A 16,440-nucleotide genomic window follows, 5' to 3' on the forward strand; every position below is an offset into this window, starting at 1 on the left:
ACATAGAGCAAAGTTTTTTTCATGCTCAGGGATGATTTTAGCTAAGGACTTGCTAAATTAAGAACAAGTTAACTGAATATAAAGTTTACAAACATGTTAATACCTAGTTTAGTATTGCAATAAGGTGTGTGCGTCTGCTTCTTACTACAGACTGCTTTAGATGAATATATAGCTATAAGTGTTGCCCACGTTTAAGTAGCTGGAGGTTAGGGGACAGAGAACATGACAGCTACAAAGTTTGGAATTTTGAAATATGACCAGGCACCCATAGTTTCTGAGCCATCAAAGCTCAAGAGAAGATAATGTCCTTCACAAGTTACTGAGAAGGAGTGATCAGTAGATCCCCTATGCCAGGGTTCTGAACCTTTTTCTTTCTGAGTGCCCCCCCGAACATGCTATAAAAACTCCACGGCCCACCTATGCCGCAATAACTGGTTTTCTGCATATAGAAGCCAGGGTGGCATTAGGAGGTAGAAAGTGGGGCAACTGCCTGGGGCCCCAATGAAATTACACTGCTCAGGCTTCAGCTTCAACGCCAGGTGGCAGGGCTCAGGAACCTGGGCTTCAGCCCCATGCAATGGGACTTCGGCTTTTACACACACACACACACACACACACACACACACACACACAGTTTAAAACAGTGATTTTAGTACAAAAACAATGTGATAGAAATGTATGATTAACAACTTCCAGAGGGTGGGAAAGGGCAATAATGCCTAATGGTGTCATTTCTTCCGTTTTGAAAATGGTAAGTAAGAAAATAAAAGGATTTAAAAAGCAAAAAAAAAAGGGGGGGGGTGGGAATATGGGATCTACTAGAGTTAATATTTTACTTTAATGATAACATTGGTTGGGAGTTCAAGATGTGGGCAACTGGTTTTGTACCACTGGAAGGTAAAGATGTGGGATCTCTTAAAAGATGTTACTTGCTTTCCACAATTTAGGATGACAAAGATTGATCTAGAAAGTACAACAGGATATCAAGGTAAATAGCTGATCTACCTATTTTGAAAAACACCTGTTACACACACATGCAGAGTAACTCTTCCATATTATTTCACACCATTTACATTAAGCAAAGGAATGAGCCACACGTAGTATTTTGGTATTCAAATTCTATTAGTTATGAGATCATTGCAATTGTTGAGTATTATTCCTGCTTTATGTTGAGCTTCCTGAACGCAAGTGATCACAAATTCAAATTCTTATTATATGACATACCTGTCGCTAATGGACACTAGGAAGTCTTTAGGAGTAGATGAAAATAATTCATGATTTGCAATGTCAAGCTGCTTTACTTGAATTGGTTCACAGAGCTCAATAACAAACCTTTAAGACAAAAAAGGGATATTGGAAATAAGTGACCCCCAGCAAACACACCATTTCATTACACAATTCAAAACAGTTAGTGCTACTGAATCTTTCATTCACAATGGAAATGTGCCACAAGATAGCTTTACAACAATACAGAGGCACCACTCACTGCTACTTTTAGAAAATCTGTCAAAAAAACTGCTCCTCTGATGTGTGGGTGGGTTGCAGATTATTCTGCTCTTAAATTCTATATACAGGGAATGGAATAAAATGTTAGCTCAAAACATCCATTTTCTCAATGTAAAATAATGCAACTCTTGTTTCTTTCAAATTAAGCTTACTCGGAAAAGTGACATCTTATCCCACAGATCTGCCCCCTTTGAGTATTCAGGGCCATATCCATTTATTTCAGTAAGTACCTACTACTGTTTATTCCTGATAATATTCCAAAGCCAATACAACTCCAGAAGAGCAAACTAGATTCTATTCTGGCTTGCTCTTTATTAACAGAAATTATTAATTATTAAACCCCCACAGTAGAGGAGCTAGTTCAACAGAAGAATTCTTCCATTGACCTAGCTCCCAACTCTTGGAGAGATGGATTACCTGCACAGATGGACCAATGCTTTCTGTCCGTGTAGACACTGCACAGGTGCCATGTTGTAGCTGTGCCGCTGTAGTGCACACACACCTTAAGTACGCAGAGGGTGTTTTTGGACAGTTTGGGGATTTGGTAGCTTGGAAAATGTATTGCTTTAAGGACTTGTGCCCACCACATGTACAAATTTGAGAACTGAACTATTAAAACAAAAATTCACACCATTTATTAAATAAAAAGAAAAAAGATAGTGAGTTAAACTGTGAGGAAGATGGAGGGAATTGAAGAGGGAACCTGCATAAAGTTGTCTGTAGTTTATAGTCTCACATTGCCATAGCAGTTCCTATCACCTTCTGAAGATCCAAATTTCTAAAGATCACAAAGGAAAACAGAGCAGCACTCCCAATCATTGCATTTCCATGTAATGCACACAGGAAATTAAAGAAGTTTTACATTAACTTCTCCAGTTGTTCGTGCAGCCCAGAGTACGTAGTGTATAAAGTTGAGACAACATGCAGGAAATGGTGGAACCTGCACTTACTCCACAATACAGCTTTCTACCAGATCTACACTACAATCTTACATTGGTATAACTACACCACTGAGGAGTGTGAAAAACCCACACCCATGAGATATAGTTATACTGACCTAATCCACAGTGTAGACAGCACTGTCAAGGGGAGAGCTCTTCCCATAGCTACTGCATCTCATGGAAGTACATTAACTATGCAGACGAGAAAAGCTCTCCCGCTGTCATAGTAGCGTCTTCACTAAAGCACGACAGTGGTGCAGTTGTGCCACCACAATGCTATGTATGTAGACAAGCCCTATGACGATAAGGACAACCAAGGGAATTATAAATCATTTCGCTTAACTTCAGTACCTGGAAAGGTAATGGAGCAAATGATCAGTTTGTAAACACCTAGACGATAAGATGACAAACAGTAAACCTGGATTTATTGAGAACAAATTATGTCAAACCAATCTAATATCCTTCTTTGACAGGGTAACAAGCCTTGCAGTTAGGGGGCAAGCAGTAGATTGATATCTTGACATTAGTAAGGCTTTTTATACGGTCTCACATGACCTTCTCATAAGCAAACTGGGGAAATATAGCCTAGATGAACCTATTATAAAGTTGGGTGCACAACTGGTTGGAAAACCATACTCGGAGTAATTATCAAGGGTTCACAGTTAAACTAGAAGGGCATACTGAATGGGATCCTGCAGGGATCGGTCCTCTGTCCTATTCTATTCAGTATCTTCATAAATGGTTTGGACAATGGCATAGAGAACACATTTAAAAAGTTTACAGATGATACCAAGCTGGGAGGGATTGCAAGCGCCTTAGAATTCGAAATGATCTTGACAGACCGGAGAAACGGTCTGAAATAAACAGGATGAAATTCAATAAGGACAAATGCAAAGCACTACCCTTGGAAGGAATATGCCATTTGTGCAATTGATTATGACTGCCTAGGAAGTACCGCAGAAAATGATCTGGGAATTACAGTGGATCACAAACTAAATATGAGTCAACAATGTAATACTGTGGAAAAAAGCCAACATCATTCTGGGATGTATTAGCAGTTTTGTAAGCAAGATACGATAAATAATTCTTCCACTCTATTCAGCACTGAAAAGGCCTCAATTGGAGTACTGTTTCCAATTCGAGACATCACATTTCAGGAAACGTGGACAAACTGCAGAACATCTTGAGGAGAAGAAGAAAAATGATTAAAGGTCTAGAAAATATGACCTACACAGAAACAGTGAAAAAACTGGGTTTGTTTAGCCTGGAGACGAGAAGACTGAAGAGGGACAAGATAACAGTCTTCAAGCATGTAAAAGATGGTTATAAAGAGGAGGGTGATCAATTGTTCTCCTGATCCACTGAGGATAGGACAAGAAGTAATGGATTGCAGTAATTAAACTGCATCCAGGTTAGACGTTAGGAAGCTTCCCAACTGTAAGGGTAGTTAAGCACGAGAACAAAATTACTTATGGAGATTGTGGAATCACCACCACTGGAGGTTTTTAAGAATAGGTTAGATAAAAACCTGTCAGGGATGGGACTAGATAATACTTAGTCCTGCTTCTGTGCAGGATACTGGACTAGATGACCTACTGAGAGCCCTTCCAGTTCTATATTCCTATGATTCTAACCAGATACCTGAATATTTTTATATATGCTATCTGTTTAGAGGAGAAGCAGGCTTGTGCAGACTGCTAATTGTTACTTAGAAATAATAGTCCAAAACAAGAGCACTGCCACCAACTGAAGATGCATAAGAAAATTTCAAAGCATAAAGGATTAGCAAAAAAGAGCCCACATCAACTGTCAAGTGACAAGCCCAGTGTAAATAATGTAAATTCTTCAGATGACATTTATTATGAATATTCAACTTTCAAGTTCACTACTAAGGACTCTGTTAATTAGCCACTCCCAGGCCTCATTCCAGGTTAAACATTTCCCTTTATTCGTTTCTTCAGTGCACCTCATCTTAACTAGCCTGTATTTGAAAAGGACTTAATATGCTAACTGATTTAATCAGAGAAGATACAGTACAATAATGAAGAGAAACAGCTGTCCTAGTCTCTCTCCAGGATTCGAATATATTTGTTTCCATGGTGCTCCCAGCCCAGGAGAGTTAGAGCCCTAGGTTACTGTCTAAACTCAGAGTTTCAGCACAGTAACTCACTGTGCTACAATATCAATCAGTTTATTGAAAAAATTATAATCCTGAGATACATTTAATACTGTACAAGTCACAATTTGAATTAAAAGCAGACTTTCAATTTTTATGCAACTGGAACAGATTTACAGCATATATTCAATAGCATACTGATAAATGCCATATGCGCCAACATCTGATATACCTAGGGTAATCCATCCTACATACAGACCAAACTAAAAATCACCACAAACCTGGAAAAAAAAAAATACGATTCAAATCAGTGTTTTAAACTCCTTCAAAAGCAACTATACAGTTGTGAAAGATTCACTTAGGTCTTTACAAAAGCCAAGTGGATGCACAGGTTTTTCTCTTCCCTAAGATCATAGATTTCACAGAAAAAGCTAAATAATAGTGTGTCATGAAAAACATCAGCTCTGTTAAAAACCATGGCACTCAAATGTTCTGCTGGTTCATGTGTGGAGAAGATTCAGAATTATGGAAAAGATTGGGCAATCAATCTTGAGCTAAGTGGCACCAGCTCTTGGACTCGGAAGCTGAGCTTGCTGATTACAAAAGAACTGATCATGAAGAGGGCTCCTGTGACAATGGTGGGCATGGTATAAGAAGTGTTAGACTGAAGCAGGGGAGAAAGGAAAAGAATATAGGAACTTTAGAAGAGAGATCTGACTCCCAAAAAACCGCACAGTACTGTTTTCTTTGAGGTGGGAAGGGCTAGAACTGCCTTCTGTGTTTTCTTTTCCCTTCTTCCTATGCTGCTCTCCTTGGTTTAGTCTGCAGAGCAACCTCCTTGTTTCAGATGCCATGGGAGCAACTAAGCTACAGAGACCAAGCACAAAACTCAAAAAACTTAGGTGAACCCGTCCCTCTATCACCATATCTCAACACCACAGAGAAAGTAGTACTACCACCAAATTGGGTTTTCTCTGCAGTGGAGGAAATTAATGAAGGTCCACCTTCTTCTAAACTCTTGAGTATTTTCCCTCTCTACCCCACTCTGAATAGTTTAGTGTCACTTAAGGCAGGCAGATTCTGATCTCAAGTAAATGGACCAGTTTGCACATATTCCCAGCAGGATGGCAAACCAAAAAACCCTATGCACAGTGCTACATAACTTACCAGATTTTAGTACTGCATGGATTTAGCATATAGAGGTCCATGTTTTCTATCAGAATTGCTGATGTACTCTAAATGGATAATAAAATTCTTTAGTTATGACAGGTAATAAAGAATTAAAATAAAGCAACATTTCCTTTAACATAAATGGCCTTTCAACCCATACTTCTGCATTTAGAGTGCACATATAATTCTAAGAGTCAAATACCAAGTTATGGAACTGGTTGAACAGGACAGCATGCAGAAGATAACACATCTCAGATCACATATGACCCCAGAGGATTAGTCTTTATTAAATAAGCTGGCAAGATTTTACAGCACACAACACAACTAGCTTCCATATAGATTCCTATGCTAGGTAGAGGTTTTCACAGAATTCCAGTATTTCAAAAGCCGAAAAAAAAACCCCACTGAAAAACGGTTAGAAACACTGACTTGGAAAACCAATGTTTTGTTTTAAGGTAAGTGTGGCTAGAACACAGTACAAGATCATATTTAAAATATGCACACATATACATTCATAACCCCAAATTAGTCAATAAAATTACCTTTGCTTCTGGATTAGCTGCCAGTATTTTGGCACCACACTCTACCGAGGCATAGTTATTTCTGTTTTTCTGAACTTTTTTTGTGGCATGTTGTCCTCCATTAGAGGATGGGTGCATTGATTGACCTGCAGACAACATACATTTTATTGTTAACAAGGTAACAAAAGACCTGTATGGGCTTAATCTTTTCAGATCTGAAGAAAGTATTGTTATTCAACATTTGAGTAACAAAGCTGCAAGCTTCAACATAAGTGTACAAATTAATTCACTGTACGTGATAAAACTGTGTAAAAATAATGCTCTTTCCATAGAGCTGCTTTTAAGGTTCCTCTTTCAATTTTTATGTAGAACTTAATAGTTAACTTAAATAATTTATCTTGTTCCCATGTTAGCACTTCAATTTGCCAATGCGGGGAAGCTTTCATCTATACGAAACAAGAATTTGGGCATGATTTTTAAAGTGTTAAACTGTTGACAAACTCCCAAAAGGGAAATTAATTGCCGAAGTGCAAGAGGCATTCAATTTGTTCTCTCTTCTCTATCAGAAGAGAGCACAATATTTCAAATAGATTTCAGTGACTGGTGCTCTGTAAATAAAACACAATGTAATACGTACCTTGTGTTCTTGACCAGGCGACAGCTGTACAAATGTCTGATGTGACGCATGTATGACAAGGCTTAGGCAACAGTGATTACCATTACTCAGAATTCCCTGACTTTTGTGGAATAAGGCCCCAAATTTTTTCTTTATGTAATTTGTAGTAAAGTTTTAAATATTATAAAAACCAAGAAAGATACAGTAGATATCGGAATGAAGATAATGGCCCACACGTCAAAACTTTTTGGACATTTACAGACACAGCTATGTAATGGTGGGATAGACATGTTTTAGTAGCATTCATTCAGAAACTTCCTTGTACTCACAGGTGACAAAGGAAAAGAAAGGTATGCAGGGCATCCTAAATGAGTGTTGATAAAACTTTGCCATCATGTATTCTCTATATGCCATCTCTTTTACCAAAGTTCAATAATACAGACACTTGAGTTTTTAAAAATGTCACTAAGACTATTTTTTTGTAGACCTCCACCTAATGTCAAGTGTCTTAATTATTGAGTGAGAACAGCACAAATCTTAGGGAAACCCATAAAAGCCTTTAAATATTAATTTGTTTAGATTTACTATATATGCCATGACTTTAAAATAGTTATTGTAGGACATTTCTGGGCTCGAAATAAGCACCAGGTTCCATGGGAAGATGGGGAAATGTTCCCTTTCCCAGCTCTATAGGACTGCAAGATTACTATCTTTAAAATCTGATATTTCTATGTTCAGTTAAGGAGATACTTGAGCAGGACTAGCTGCTTCAGCATCAGGGTTTCTTCTGCAAAATGGAAGTCTGCCTAACAGTTTGCAATGAAATAGCTGCACACAAGTCCCAGTTGCTTTAATTAACGTTGAAATTCTTGTAATTTTGATGTTTATGAAATACTGCCAAATGCCAATGCCTTGCCATATTCTACAGGGATAATATTTTGACAGACAACTACAAAAGGAAGTCGGTTGCATTTCTGTATTATATATTTTTAGTACAGAAGTGGACTTTTGGGCTGTATCCTAATGCATTTACTTGTACTATTTAAATTTTAGACAAAGTTAATAGAAGAGGAAACACTAGAATACGGAAGTGGCTCATATTTAGACCAAAGGAATTAACCATAGAGAAATTACTTTTTTCTTTTTCTACTTCCATAACCTTCTTCTTCCACTCGTCAAATGTTGGGATGTCTCCTGGGTCCTTTGGGGTTATTACTGATGTAGGGTCAATTTCTCCTGCTTTTTTATAGTCTTTCTGCAAAACAAAATAATCAAGCAATATACAGGATTCAGGTTTTTAGACAGCAACATTAAATCAAGAAAATACAAAGAACTGCAGTGCTTTTTAAAAACCAAACAAATTCCAAATCAAAATAATATTAAATGGACGAGGTGGAGGAGTTAATATCTTTTATTGGACCAAATTCTGTTGATATGAGAGAAGCTTCTGAGCTTACAAAGGGTTTCTCTGCAGGTTTGGGAAGAGGAGCTCTTTAAGAGCATAAGACTGGCCATATTTACTCCTGAGGGCATTCTGCGCCAAAAAATTAAAATTGTATTTCTAAAATTATTTAAAGTTTTAAAATTAAAAGTATTTTAAAATTCTGCAAATCTTGTCAAATAAATGCGGAGGCTCCAGCAAGGCATTGGGGAGCACAAGCCACTAGCTGCAGAGGTGGGAGATCACTGTGTAGCTCCCGCCCCGGGACACGGACTCAGTGGTGAGGCTGCAACCAACCCTGACATAGCGTAAGGACAGGGCCTGCCCCAGAAATACCCTAGGGCCCTGCCCCTCCATGCCAGGTGCACCAGGTGTGGGCAGACAGGCTCAACAAGGCAGGAGCCAAGTGTGGAGGGGCTTAGTGTGGGGGGCTCCAGGTGGGGGTTGAGGGGGGTCTGTGTGGGGCAATCTGGGTGCGAGCTGCTCAGTGGGGGGATCTGGGTGCGGAGGAATCTGGATACCCAAAGGCTTCTTGGGAGGTAATGGGGGCAGCAGTAATGGGACTCTGCAGGGGGATCCAGGTGAAGGTGGTTGGGGATCCAGATGCTGGGGGAGTGGGACTCAGTGAAGTGGGCGACCAGGAACAGTGGTTGGGGCTCACTAGTATGGGGATCTGGGTACCTCATTGGGGTGATCCAGGTGTAGGGGGAGTTGGGCTCAGCAGGGGGACTCTGAATGGGGCAGGGACGAAATGAGGCTCAGCAGGGGGATCTGGGTATGAGGGGGTCTGGATGCACAGGGGTTGGGTGGATGGGGGAGCAGCTCCCTGTACAGTGATCCTTTCCCCTGCAACTGAGGAGCCATGGGTGCAGGAAGTGGGAGTGGGGGGAGGGAGGCTTTGCAGAGCTTTCTACAGCTGGGAGGGAAATCTGGGGGTAAGTCTGATCCATCCCCCGATGCCGCGCAGAGAAAGAGGAAGTCCTATCCTCCCCAGCCCAGCCCAGCCAGGTCTAACAGCTGAGCCCGGCATAGGTAGGAGCCACCAGCCAGGTCTTCCCCAGTCCTGCCTCCTGCCCCACAGTGATTTATCTCTCTACCGGCTGCCCTGGGCATCCAACGCATACTGCTAGGGAGGATCATATGACCCCTCTTGTGGCTTCCTTTTGCTTTCCCATCAGTGTCATTTTTCTGCGGGGAAGCAAATAAATCTGATGGGCATAAATTTTGTGCATGCGCAATGGCGCAGAATTCCCCCAGGAGTACATACTGGGTCAGACCAAAGGTCCATCTAGCCAAGTATCCTGTCTTCAGACAATGGCTAATGCCAGGTGCTTCAGAGGGAATTAACCAAACAGGTAATCAAATGATCTTTGGATTACCTATTCAGGTAAATATAAGGTGAAACAGCATAAGTAGTTAACACATTCAAGGGACCATTCAAGGTGAAGTCGCCAGTTAACACCTCTCCAGTCATTGGGGGGTGGGGGAGGGGGTGGGGAGGGAAACTGGAGGGAATGTTAAGTGGGTTATAGATTGTCGTAATAAACCATAAATCCAGTGTGTATATTCAGGTCATGATTTTTAGTATCTACCAAAGTTATGAATTTAAGCTCCCAGGTTTGTCTTTTGAAGCTGTTGTGCAGTTTTCTTTTGTGGATGAGAACGGAGAGGTCAGACAGATGGATCACTTTGTGAAAAAAAAAGCTGTTCACCCACGGGTGATAAGGTGTTTGTGTCTCATTTTTCTGAGAGTTCATTTGAGAGAGAGTGTAGCAATTGACTTGTTTCACCCACAGTTATTTGGACATTTAGTGCACTGGATGAGGTATACCACATGTTGTAATAGACATATGTAGAACCCATGGATCTTGAGAAGTGTATTATGGGGGTATTGATTATTGCAGAATAAAGATGTTTCTGCAGGTTGCGCATCTGTTCTGGTAGCGTCTCGTGCCACTTTGAGTTGGTGTGTCCTGGTCTATGGGGAGCTTGCTTCTGATGATGAGCTGGGAGAGGCTAGAGGGTTATTTGAAGGCCAGAAGAGGGGGTTCAGGCATGATCTTTCAGAATGGGGTCCCCAAAAAATATGGATTACAGTTTATGATAACCTGTACAGGTTCCAGTGTGCGGTGGTAGGTGACAGCTAGAGGTATGTGGTCAGAGGAGGTTTTTATTTCTGTATTGAAGCAGATTCTCTCAGGGTATTTGGGTGTCCTGTTCCATGATGCAACTACTTCTGTGGTGGAATGTCCTTGTTCGGTGAAGACTGTTTTAAGTGTGAAGTTATATATCCCAGACTTTCAACTTGAAGCATATTCGGTGGTATCTGAATGCCTGGCTGTAGATAGCAGATTTCTTGATCTGTTTGAGGTGCTTACTTGATCTATAAAGGCAGATGTGGTGATCTGTGGATTTCTCATACATAGTAGTCTGGTGGGTTTCACTGTTGAAGCGGATTGTGGTGTCCAGGAAGTTGATGCTAGTGTGAGAGTGTTCTACAGAAATTTTAATGGATGGATCATGGTGGTTGAACTTGTGGTGGAAGTCTGAGGGAGTTTAGGTCATCTGTCCAGAGGATGAAAACATCACTGATATATGTGAAGTATATCACTGATTTTGTGGTGCATTTTTCCAGAAATTCTTCAAGGTGACCCATGAAGAGGTTGGCACATTTGGGAGCCATCCTAGTACTTAGGGCTGTTCCCATGGTTTGGGCAAAGTATTTGTTGTTGAATGTAAAACTTATGGGTGAGTAGGGTGACCCGAGGGCAAGTGTGAAAAATCGGGACGGGGGTGGGGAGTAACAGGTGCCTATAAAAGAAAAAGCCCCCAAAATTGGGACTGTCCCTATAAAATCGGGACATCTGGTCACCCTATGGGTGAGGATGAAAACGGATGAATTTGGCGATGTGCCGCGGGTGGAAATCAGAGGGTTGTCCATTATCTTGTAAATATTTGAGGCAGACACACATGCCATCATTGTGAGGGATGTTGGTGTATAGGGAGGTGACATCCATGGTGCAAAAAAGACGGTGGTCTGAGCGAGGTTACTAATGTTGTGGAGTTTCTGGAAGAATCGGTTGTGTCCTAGAGGAAGGTGGCTCTTTGCGTGGTGAATGGTTTGAGGATGGTTTCTATGGGTCTGCCTGGATTCCCTGGTTTGTGTATCTTGGGAACATGTAAAAGGTGTCTTGGTTGGATTTGTGGGAGGATGAAGCTGTGGAGTTTCTCTTGGAGTAGTTTGGGGAAGAATTTCATGATATCCTTAATTTCCTAGGTAAATTGGGGTGTACAGTCTTCTTTGAATTCTTTGTAGTGGGTGGTGTTGGAGAAATGTCAGTTGGCCTCATTAATGGAGTCATGGTTGAGGACTACGATAATGCCTCCTTTGTCTGTTAATTTGAGCACTATTTGGTGGTTGGATTTCAGGGTCTGTATACCTGTCCCCTTGGCAGTGGAGAGATTGTGGTGGATGTGATGTTTGTTAAGGATTTCACAGTCAATTTTTTTCCTGAAGCAATCAACATGATCAAGAGTGTGGTTTTGTCTTCTCTGTGAGGTCCAGTCAGACGATTCTTTTTTCTTATGACTGTCAGTCGGGACATGGTAATTGTGGGTGGTGTCGCCATTGTTGTGAAAAAATTCTTTGAGGCAAAAGGCAGCAGAAGAACTCTTATAGTTCTCCCCATGTTTAGTATGGTATCAGGTTCTGTGTCATCGCCGAAGTTCAATCCCTTGGAGAGTACAGATAGTTCAGCTCTGGTTAGAGATAATCTTCATAAATTTATGATGTTGGGGAGTTGTGTAGTGTCCACGTGGCAGGTCCTTGTGCCATGGTTTCTCCCAGAGATGGCATTGTGTGGGCTCTGGAGTTGTAGCTGATTCCACTTTTTGTGTTGGATGGCGGTCATCAGGGTTTTTTTTAATAGTTGTTTTGGGGTTCTTGCATTATTTCCAAGTAAGTTTTGTGACTTTTTCTCTTCCAACAGAAACTGCCCATTTTACACAGAAGAATGGGGCAGTACAGGGGAGAGAAACCATTTTTTTATATTGAAAAGAAAGTGCTTTTTCTGATGTAAATCAAATTTGTTTTTTCCCTTTACTGTTCTCCCCATTATGAGATAAAAGATCCTCGTTTGCCACCCTCCTGGTCAGCTTTCTACAATTTTTTTAGATTTAGAATATCAGCCCTTCCTCCTCTGTGATGAAGGATCTTGGCAAGATCATTCAATGACCTAACTAGTGAAATCACATCACACAAGGCAGTAATCAGAACTACAGATCAATCCCCCAAATGAAGGGAACACTAATTCTTAAAGCAAGAGAGAAATGAAAACCTGATACTTAAAACTGAAAAAAAGCAAGGGGGGTTATGAGTTTTTGAAGAAATCTTTGAGGCAATGTACATATCAAAGCAGAGGAAAAGGCAAAAAGATAAGTTTACAATTTAAACACAACTCCTGGATAGTTTCTTAATTCTGTGTGTCCTGCCAGAATATTTCAAGTTATATTACATACCTCCCTTTTCAAGTTATCTGAAGCATTCAAAGCAGATTTCGCCTTCTCTGGCCCATTTTCAGTTGCTGCAACCTTTGACTCAAAGTCAGATTTAGTCATCTTTCCCTTGCCATGTGAAGAAGAGATGTTCTCTATATGCTGACCCACAAGGCTGAAAAATACACAAGAATATTAGAAGCTATAACAAACACATTAAGCAGTTTTATAATCTTCATATAACATTTAATATATACTGCATATGAACTTGTACATGAACAATGGATATAGAAGCAAGCAGAGCAGGTGAATGACCATGTTGCAAAGCCAGCATAGCAAAAGACATTGAAGTTATTTAGGCTCACAACCTACTTCAATACTCACCTCTCTGGTGGACTGACAAAAGAGGAAGGCTCACTCTGAGGGTCAGCCTCAAGTGTCCCACCAATATCACAGTCAGGTTCTGACTGCTCAGCTTCACTAGAGCTGACTACAGGGATATCAGCACGGGAATTTTCTATTGCACTGAAGGGAAAGAAATAACATGCTTTTTACCCTTCTGATATTAGAAGTACCCTGCTAATCAAAGAGGTAAGTTAATGAAGCTATTTTGATAGAGAAAAAGAGAGAACACATATATATGGTACCATGGAAATGTCAGTCATGTATCTTGTAAGTGGATGAAGAAAAATATGTAATGTTATGCCACTACTTTGGAAGTGTATTGCTCACATCAAGGATGATCTATTTCCCATCTCTATTCCATTTGCCATTGTACAAGAAGCAGCACACAACATCGGTCTTATAGACAGCCCAGTCCCCCACTCTCAAAAGACTCCATTAAGACATCTTAACACTCTTGCAGTAGTGAATTTTCCATTACTATTACAAAATAAAGAGGGAAACTATCTCTTCTGTCCAAACTTTGCTTGGGCTGGGGGAAAGGGCGCTGTAACAAGCTCATTTGTGAGATTCTCAGGGTGAGCCTTAACCAACACAACTTGGAGCTGCCTGACTGGCTGCAAGTTGCACCACTGATATGGTCTATGAAGAATCCTACACATCAAAGGGGAAATGTACAGCTGAACAGAGCACTGTCATGCCTCTTATGCCAGGAGGGGGTGGCATGAAAAGACACAGGGCCTGGCAGCAGCAGCACCACATGTGTGCTAGCAGGCCATTCCCCTATACTAGGGAAATTCTCTGCTGACCAAATGATGCTGCATTACAGCCCCTTTGTGCCACTGTGTAAAGGGGCCACAACTGTGCTAAAGAATCTGTCCTTGTGTCTTGATTATTTCCTTTCCAGAAAATTTGAACTTGCTAGGTCAATAAAAGGCCATGGCTGCCTTTCATCAGAGATGAAGCAGAAAAAAAAATGGAGAGAGAAGAGGGAACAAATGAATTTTTGACTGGTTCCTTTTTGCCTACATTCATACAGGGTAAGAGTACACAATGGTCTATAACAAGGGTCCTCAAACTTGGGGTTGGGACCCTTCAGGGGATCGCAAAGTTATTACATGGGAGGTCAAAAGCTGTCAGCCTCCATCACAAACTCCGCTTTGCCTCCAGCATTTATAATGGAGTTAAATATATAAACAAGTGTTTTTAATTTATATTGCGGGGGGGGGTCACACAAAATTAGCAGAGCCGTGCAGGCGTGCATACTGCACTCAGGGTTGTGGCCATAGGCGGGCCTGGAAGATGGCTGCTGCGGGACGAGGCTCCTCTCTCCCAGCCCAGGTGCTGTTACAGGGAGAGATGGCTGCGGGGAGTCCTCTCTCCCTGCTGCAAACCCGGGGCAGCCTGCACCTAAAACTCCTCATCCCCAGCCCTACCCCCAGAGCCCTCACCCTCTTTACCCCAACCCTCTACCCCAACCCTGAGCCCTCCCCGCCAAACACACACACACGGAACCCCTCGGCCCCACATCACCTCCATTTTGGTGCACATAAAATTAATTCCACAATGGATGGGAAAAATTAGAGGGAACATTATCTATTAAGGGTGATAAATCAGAACTAAGAAAAGCCTTTGCTCTGCCTCTCATATCTCAGCACTAGCAATCTTCACCTGAGGCAGTACAAACATTGTCACACCAATATGCTGACACTGGGCTGCAAAATGCTGTTCCCTCCCTTACCCCCTCTCCTCCAAAGCATAACAGCAGGTTACCAATCTAAAGGCTGAGTCTTTCAGTTTGCCATCTGGTGCTACTCCTACAACGGAAGCAGCAACAGGAAACAAACATTTAAGGAACTAATTTTGGCACCTTTCAAATGGAAATGCTAAATGGGAGAAAAAACCCAGACATTCAAAAACTTATTCTTGATCATGCAGCAAAGGGATCTGTCTATCCCTGCGAGTACAAAAGGAGGACTACTTATTATCCTGTTTAAAAGACTGATTTTACCAGACAGGTTCATTTAGGATTAGTGTTAAATATGAATCTTGAAAACCAGTGGTTATAATTACCAGTTATTCTGTCCATTACATTAATAGCTATTTCCTTTAAACCCCTTTCGGTGGCAGAGCTAGGTGAATCATGCCTTTGCATTAAACCTCAAATTCAGATGCCAACGTGTAAAAGCTAACTTGAACGTATTAATATTAAATTGCTCTGCACATTCCTGACCCTACAAGACCAAGAAGATGAATGAACAGGAAATGTGAATATGAATAATCAGTAATTCAATAAAATATGGTGCAACTATTAACTGAAAAAATCTCAGGGTATACCTTAACTTTATTAGCCACAATGAGAATTTTTTTTCACAGAAGATATACATGTGTAGTTTACATATATGAAAGAGTAGAACGAACACTAGGCACATGTACTTTGTTCTGTTTAGTCATTTACAAATGTAAATTGTTAAAAAAAACTACTACAAAATATGTGCACATCATTTGTTCACACTGAGCGCTAACTGAAACTCAAGTCAGAAAATAAAGTTTATATAACCATAAAATCTCTCCTCTTAGTCAGATGGCAACTGATTTTTCTGAAAGGTGTCTTTGGGCAGAGATGAATCATGAGCCGTTTCAGGTCCAAAAGGAACAACTCTTAAGTTATTACAGAGTAAAAACAGGAGTTTAGATGGAATGAGTCAGGTATGTTTGTGGTGGTTCTAATGTCTCATACTAACAGAGAAGGCAGCTAAACAGGAAGTTCACAACTCAATGCTCACAACAACAAAATAAGATAGCTATACAACTTTTTCTTTAACATCTTGGACTATAAAAGTGTTTGTTAAACTTCCATATGTTGTCTATGATTGAACACATGCTTCTTAAAAGCATCTATATAGAAAGAAATTAAAATAGTCATTTTCTGTTGATTAAAAAGATTTCTAAGTGTAAAGAAACATTCACCTTCTCTTGTCACCCTGTTCCTTCTTCCCTTATTTATTCACGGAAGCCAATCCAAACCATTTGAAAATCATGAATCAGGCCCCATAATATCATTGACTAGCCCTAAAAATCACGATTTTAAAAACCATGTTTTAAATTTGCCTTCTCGTTTCAGCCTTTAGAGCTCACTTTTTCCAGCTTTTCCCCAGCCATGAGGGCTAGAAATGTTTTTAATGAAAGGTGAGTCTCATGAAGTTATATGACTCCATGAACTAAGGGGTTAA

General features: G+C 40.7%; 1 protein-coding gene across 7 annotated transcripts in view; it reads right to left on the reverse strand.

Annotated features, from left to right (window-relative positions):
- SUCO (SUN domain containing ossification factor) overlaps nucleotides 1–16,440 on the reverse strand; it is an 82,723-nt gene that overhangs the window by 33,723 nt on the left and 32,560 nt on the right. For 6 of the 7 annotated variants that reach the window (XM_073356310.1, XM_073356309.1, XM_073356316.1 and 3 more), the window contains 6 exons: nucleotides 13,190–13,330; nucleotides 12,830–12,980; nucleotides 8,005–8,125; nucleotides 6,276–6,400; nucleotides 5,731–5,798; nucleotides 1,225–1,332 (listed from right to left, as the gene is read on the reverse strand). In XM_073356310.1, coding sequence (XP_073212411.1) covers nucleotides 1,225–1,332; nucleotides 5,731–5,798; nucleotides 6,276–6,400; nucleotides 8,005–8,125; nucleotides 12,830–12,980; nucleotides 13,190–13,330 — 714 coding nt within the window. The remainder of the gene's footprint in view (nucleotides 1–1,224; nucleotides 1,333–5,730; nucleotides 5,799–6,275; nucleotides 6,401–8,004; nucleotides 8,126–12,829; nucleotides 12,981–13,189; nucleotides 13,331–16,440) is intronic. The other variant, XM_073356311.1, reaches the window with a different exon arrangement.

This window comes from Lepidochelys kempii, chromosome 8 (assembly GCF_965140265.1).
Source record: "Lepidochelys kempii isolate rLepKem1 chromosome 8, rLepKem1.hap2, whole genome shotgun sequence".
Classification (NCBI taxonomy): Eukaryota; Metazoa; Chordata; order Testudines; family Cheloniidae; genus Lepidochelys; species Lepidochelys kempii.